General features: G+C 32.6%; 1 protein-coding gene across 1 annotated transcript; it reads right to left on the bottom strand.

Annotated features, from left to right (window-relative positions):
* Positions 1-1,301: 1,301 nt before the first annotated feature.
* On the bottom strand, positions 1,302-6,311 carry LOC140046463 (uncharacterized). Its single transcript, XM_072091113.1, has 4 exons — positions 6,191-6,311; positions 2,960-3,012; positions 2,646-2,693; positions 1,302-1,955 (listed from the first exon to the last, which is right to left on the bottom strand). The coding sequence occupies exons 2-4, from the start codon at positions 3,009-3,011 to the stop codon at positions 1,432-1,434; spliced, it is 624 nt and encodes a 207-aa protein (XP_071947214.1). The 5' UTR covers position 3,012; positions 6,191-6,311; the 3' UTR covers positions 1,302-1,431.
* Between the last annotated feature and the right edge of the window lie 646 nt (positions 6,312-6,957).

Genomic DNA, 6,957 nt, shown 5'->3' with positions numbered 1-6,957 from the left:
ACACTACATACTGATAGCAAGAAAATGCAAATCTGTTAACTAAATTGTAAGTTATTCGTAAAAATGTTACCCCCTACCCCATAATTGTAAACGATTACAAATTACTAGAAACAACAAATTTCTTCATAATACACATCATATTCATATTTTTTTTATCTTTAACTTCAATTTTCCTGTTTGTTGGATCTATATGTTCATGAAAACATCAGTTTGCATAACATCTATTGTATTTTTTTTTGTTACAAACTGAAAGTTATAATTAGAAAAAAAAAAAATTTTTTTTATTATTAAAGTTCAATGACCTTCTGACCTCTAATGACGTCAATAATTGTTGGATTTACTTAGAAAAATATATTACCTATACACTACATATTGATACCAAGAAAATGCAAATATGTTAATTAAATCCAAAGTTATTAGCAAAAGTGTTACCCCTACCCCAAAATTTTTTGTTGCATATTTTCAGTATATAATCCTAAAAAATGACTATTAAGCTGTACAATTGGCATTGCTATCATGGATTTCTGAAAAGTAGACATATTAAGCTTTCCAAAAATGTATGGTAGCATTTGCCACCAATTTGATACTGAAAAAATGTCTGGTCCATGGACTAAATCTATTATTAACTTAACAAATTTAAAATTATTTTTACTTTATTTTGTCTGTCCCAAATAAATTCATGTTGATATAGAATTGCTGGTAAGTAACACAGAAAATTACAAAAATATTTATATTTACAAAAATAGAGTTAAATTTAATTTAAAAATGTATACTTACTAAATAATTAAACTAGAAAAATTTCCTTATCCCGTGGAATGACGAAGAATATTAAGTCAAGCAAAAGTTGTTACAAATTTATAGAAAGTGTCTTGAATATTAAATTACATTGCAAATTGTAAAATATAATACTATTTGCCATTTAATTTAATAGTTAAGAAACTTTCATACACATCATGGAAAACGAATATCTTTATTGTAAAAGTATTTGTAGTAAAAATAAATTACCTAACTAAAAATTGTAATAGAGCCATTAAATTTAAATATACACATTGAATAGATTTGTTCTTGTTACAATTAGTTGAATTGTTTTGAATTGTTTACCTGCTGTATGAATTCATTTATCACGATTAGATTCAGTTTATTTTGTATTTTAAACTTGCAGCGCTTTAGTACATTTTTTTTTTACATTTTCAAATTTTTGTTAAAAAAAATTGTAAACTCTTGTCTCTGCATAATGTTTTATAAAATGAGGACATTTACAGTATGACAGTTACAAACGAGCAATATACAAGATATGTAATACAATAAAAAAAAATAAAAGTTATACAATAATAGGGCCTACTGAACCCCAAGCTTTCTATACTAAAACATATTAATGACATTAATGTATAGGCATATAACCAAAGTTGTTAGACTGGCACTAAACACAATTTAGTTATCCGATGATGTTATGATTTCATACTCCTCCATCATGTTTTCTTGTTTAAGTTTTTCAACTAAAGATGGCAATTTACCTAATATTTCAATTTTGAAGATCAAATCCCATTGGTCTTTTGGCTCAACATCGTAAAATTCGTTGATGCGTTCCATTTTTGCAGAGCTTATTGTGAATCCCAATTCAACTAAATTTTGTCGATGCTTGGAGAATTTACAAACAACAAAACTCTGGAATCCTTTAAATGACGGTACTCTATTCTTGATCTTTGATTCTAAACCCACTAAACAACTCAGATAGACAGCCTCAATAAGAACTGTTACATCGGAATCGTTGAGAATTCCTGGACCAACTAGTAGTTTGAACAGATCATCTGCCTTCGATCCCTTCTCTATTGCAATTACTGATGTTTGTCCTTGAAACTCCAAGAGTAACAACTTTAGTAAACTAACATTTCCATACTTTTTCCAGAATGAATTAACATCAACCATCAGATCATCGAAATGTTTTGTAGAATGTTCTTTAGAGATATAAAAATGATGATTATAAGTATCACACATGACTTGAAATCACATTTTTCCAATTTCATTTTATTTAGCTAATCTTTATAATTTAATTTATTGGACAATATCGTGGATAAAATGCTATTTAATGCCAGCCCTTTCTTAATGGATCATATTCGCTAGTTAACAATATATAGCAAATTCATTGTGCAGTACTACTGTATAGATTAAATAAATAACAATTCTATACTGTAAATATACACGATAAAATATTTTTTTTTTTTAAACTATACTGTACCTTCACATACGCGCGGTCTGTTCCGAAAATAAACAAAAATAACGGCCGACTTAGTTGAAACCAGGTTGTTGCAACAGGGAGGTATACATTATATTTTCACCTCCCTGGTTGCAATGTGAACTCATTGTGAACCCGGAAAATACTTCGACCCGCGTACAATTGAAATTGAGTTTCTACCGATTAAATCAGAAATTTTCTTTAAAAACTCTTTATAATATCTTCCTAAGATAGAAATATGGAACAATATCGTAATAGTGAAAACTAATGTTATCAAATTTACATTTCACGGTACATCTGAGATAGATCAGGTAGGTATTCAAGGCAGAGATTTGTACCGAAGTTTTTCCATTGTGCTCGCCTATGTCAGAATTAACCATAAAAACTAAAGAAAATAACATTGTAATTTTACCATTAAAATCATCTACTGCATGGCGCTTCTTTCCCTTACGTATCCTACCTATTATAAATAACGAAGAAGTATTACAATGCAAGTAGAAAAGATTAATAGATTTATTGTAGGCCTACCATTTGAATGCACGGTTCTGATATAGGTTTGTTCCTAAAGACTTATTATGGTTCTTTTTCTTGCTGTTTTTTATGAATCTGGAAGTCACGTTAATTTACTGAAGATAAAGATCAAGACGGTTATCACTAAATAAAGCTCATTATGGGAATTTCCGGTTATTAACAAGTATGTATATTACAGATAGTAGAATAACTTACTTTCTATTACATCAGAACTTGAAGAAGGGCATTCTACTTGAGTTTCAGTCATTCTAAGAAAAAAACATAGTATATAGATAAACATTCTCATTAGAATTACCATGGTAACACTATGGAACAAGAAGAGATTACTATAATTATTAGTACGAAAAAAAGCAATTACATCAGAAAAAGCAATAAAATCATCAGACTACGGAATAAATGTACTCATGTTAGACATGACCAGTGCTTTTGATACTGTAGACAGGACAAATTAATATAATTGATATAATATATCACATCCTTGAACCAGAAGAATCATAAAAATCTTAATAGAACAAGTAGATCTCAGAACCCTATCGAATCAAGCATAGGAGTATGGAACGCCTCCTCTGCCTTCAGTTCACATTTATCATGCAGTACACACCAATCGTAATGCAGTACACCCCAATCGTCATGCAGTACACACCAATCGTCATGCAGTACACACCAAACATCATGCAGTACACACCAATCGTCATGCAGTACACACCAATCGTCATGCAGTACACACCAATCGTCATGCAGTACACACCAATGGTCATGCAGTACACACCAATTGTCATGCAGTACACACCAATCGTCGTTCACATTTATCATGCAGTACACACCAATCGTCATGCAGTACACACCAATCGTCATGCAGTACACACCAATCGTCATGCAGTACACACCAAACATCATGCAGTACACACCAATTGTCATGCAGTACACACCAATCGTCATGCAGTACACACCAATCGTCATGCAGTCAAATATTGCGTATTTATACCGCCACCTATCGACAAAATCGAATATCACGTGAGTTTTATTAGACGGCTGTAAAACTAAGACTATTTAAACTTCTTTTATGGAATTCAATAATTGCAATGGCCTCCTAGCCGCGCCTGTGTCTCGCATAATAAATTATTGTATATATAAAAAACAGAGCATTCACAGAGATGTGTAGCGGTTAAAATAAGTACAGTATGTCAAACATAAAAGAAATCTTAGAGTCGATGGCCTAGTTTTACAGCCGTCTAATAAACGTCACGTGATATTCGATTTTGTCGATAGGTGGCGGTATAAATTACGCAATATTTCACTGCATGACGATTGGTGTGTACTGCATGACGATTGGTGTGTACTGCATGACAATTGGTGTGTACTGCATGACCATTGGTGTGTACTGCATGATGTTTGGTGTGTACTGCATGACGATTGGTGTGTACTGCATGATGTTTGGTGTGTACTGCATGACGATTGGTGTGTACTGCATGACCATTGGTGTGTACTGCATGACGATTGGTGTGTACTGCATGACCATTGGTGTGTACTGCATGATAAATGTGAACGACGATTGGTGTGTACTGCATGACCATTGGTGTGTACTGCATGACCATTGGTGTGTACTGCATGACCATTGGTGTGTACTGCATGACGATTGGTGTGTACTGCATGACCATTGTGAACTGAAGGCAGAGGAGGCGTTCCATATAGGAGTACCACAGATTATTATTATTCCCATTATCTTTACTACATCTAGAACATATCCTACACAAATATGCATATAAAGAGCAATGACAAGAACAATATACACCGGATCACATTAAACATTCAATATGCAGATGACATATCTTTTGTATCTACCTCACAAGAATACATAAATGAAATAAATGCATTGCACGATATCTTCATGGCAATAATCTAAAAGTTGTCAAAACAGAAGATTTCAAAATAAAAAGGAAGGGAAATGAAAACTGGCGAGACTGCAAATTCCTTGGAAGCAAGTTGTGAACCAGAGAGGATGTAAATAACAGAAAATGTCTCTAGCAGCATTCAGCAAGATAAATCACATACTCTAAAATAGAAAAAATAACAATAAACCTGAAATTGAGAGTTTTCAACGTAGAGTATACAGTACATCACAAGTAAAACATCTTTTTGTATAATTGTGAACTGTGCACAATGACAGTATCACTACATACAGCGTGAAATCGATGTCTTCCCAATAAAATTAGGGAATAATAGGTATAAGGTGGCCGGTGAAAATAAAAAATGAAGAATTGTACAAACAAAACAGGAGAGATTGAGTGGAGTAAGAATATAAGGAAAAGAAGACTGACATGGTTCGTTTAAATGAAAACACTCATCAGCTAAGATTGCACTCGGAGAGGCTCAGAGAAAGACCAAAAGGAAGACCAAAAACAACATGGATGGCAAACATAAAAAAGGAAACAGAACTTTTCACATGCAGACCTATCCACATGCTTGCTCAAAGACGTACAGAGTGGCGAACACAAGTGAAATTAGTACGAAACTAATACTAATAATCATTATTGTCGAAGGATTTACTGAGATGCTAATTGATTAAACAAGTATATTCATGCTTATTTACATTTAGGTTTTTATTTGTTTTTTTTTTCAATTTTTTTTATTATCTTATTGGTAATGTTGGAATAAACATTAGGGCGCGTGGCCTTTGCTTACTCCAGAAAATTATTATTGTTATTATTAAGTTGAATAAACAGAACGATCAATTTCCAATCGACTAATAATCGACCGGTAAAGCATTTTCCCATAGGACCTTTGTAATTAACTTGTAGTGATACTCAGTGTTTCAACTCTCAACTAGGGCCTACTTGATTTTAAATAGAATAAAATACTTCGGAATCCCATTTAGACATATTGAGACTATTATACTACCTCTTCATCATGCACCTAAAAAGCCAGCTGGCTGCCAGCCAACCGACTTCCGGTTGACTATTTTTTACTTTAAATTACGACTTTCTCAGGTAAATAAACATTTTTTTCCATCAAATTTTATTTCAAAGTGAATAACTTTTATGTATCATTAAATGGCCTATTTAACAAAAATATTTTTAACAATTATTTGTTCAGGGGGACAATACATCTTTAATACATACAATCACTTGCAACTACAGTATATAACATTTATATAATTATCAGTAGTAACGGGAAAGAATACTATTTTGTACTTTTTAACGATTTCATAATTAGGCCTAGGCCTATAAAATATAGTAGGCCTAGCCTTCCCGCCTAGCCTATATGTCTCAACCTTTCGATTGCTACACTATAGTAGTCTACAGCATTACTTTACTGGCATTCATTGGTTACTAACAACTCCCTGGTTATAATTTAGTTATTAGTAAAACACAAACAAAATATCACTTTATCAAAAGTGATTTATTTCAAGATACTAAGTTTACTCACGTAGGCCTCTACAGCGGTTTTTTTACAAACACATGCAAATCTAGAATCAAAATCTGTCGTTAGTCTGCTTATCAATCGTGGTTCATGAAGGAGGCGCAGAATAAACTCATATGGGTCGCGTCACCACACGAAAGGAGCCTTGTGTCGCAAAAGCTAAATTGCTATAATTAGCTTTGAAAGTTGGAATAGTCAATTTTGACTTAAAATAATTTTTTTTTTTTTACATATTCGACATATTCAACTATTATAGTTTACTTGTCCTTAATTATTAAAACTTAATTTTGTTCCAAAATACATAAATTTTGACGTTTTTATAGACAATGTTGTAAGGTTTTGTGTGAAATTCTGACGGTTTCAGTCGTTTAGTTACCAAAAATGAAAATGAAGACACAGAAATCCGCGAAAATGAGACTTCATTAGTAAACAATGCAGTCATAAATGTAGTTGATGTGCGTAATGTATTCGCCAAAGTAAAGCCTGGTAAAAGTACTGGCCCTGATGGAATTGGAAATCGTGTTATTAAATACTGCAACCAAGAGTTGGCACCGATATATACCAAACTTTTTAATGAGAGTTTAGCAAGTGGTACAGTGCCCAATCAATGGAAAACGGCCTGTATCTCATCTATTCCTAAGATAAAAAATCCCAAGGAACTTAATGACTATAGGCCAATAGCTATCACATCCAATGTTGGTAAGTGCCTAGAAAAGATTGTACTTAGGCAGTTGCTTGATCAGACCAAATTGTTTCTCGATCCTCTCCAATTT

The sequence above is a fragment of the Antedon mediterranea genome, chromosome 4, assembly GCF_964355755.1.
Source record: "Antedon mediterranea chromosome 4, ecAntMedi1.1, whole genome shotgun sequence".
Classification (NCBI taxonomy): Eukaryota; Metazoa; Echinodermata; class Crinoidea; order Comatulida; family Antedonidae; genus Antedon; species Antedon mediterranea.
The sequence above is the reverse complement of the archived record's forward strand: the minus strand, read 5'-3'. Positions and strand labels throughout refer to the sequence as shown.

What these genes read in the sequence shown, in the direction of transcription:
- LOC140046463 (XM_072091113.1), bottom strand. Translation starts at nt 3,011, where the DNA reads ATGACTGAAACTCAAGTAGAATGCCCTTCTTCAAGTTCTGATGTAATA. An exon ending in AAGTTCTGATGTAATAGAAA is followed by an intron (nt 2,694 to 2,959) that starts GTAAGTTATTCT and finishes TATTTATAATAG; the next exon opens with GTAGGATACGTAAGGGAAAG. An exon ending in TGCAGTAGATGATTTTAATG is followed by an intron (nt 1,956 to 2,645) that starts GTAAAATTACAA and finishes ATATCTCTAAAG; the next exon opens with AACATTCTACAAAACATTTC.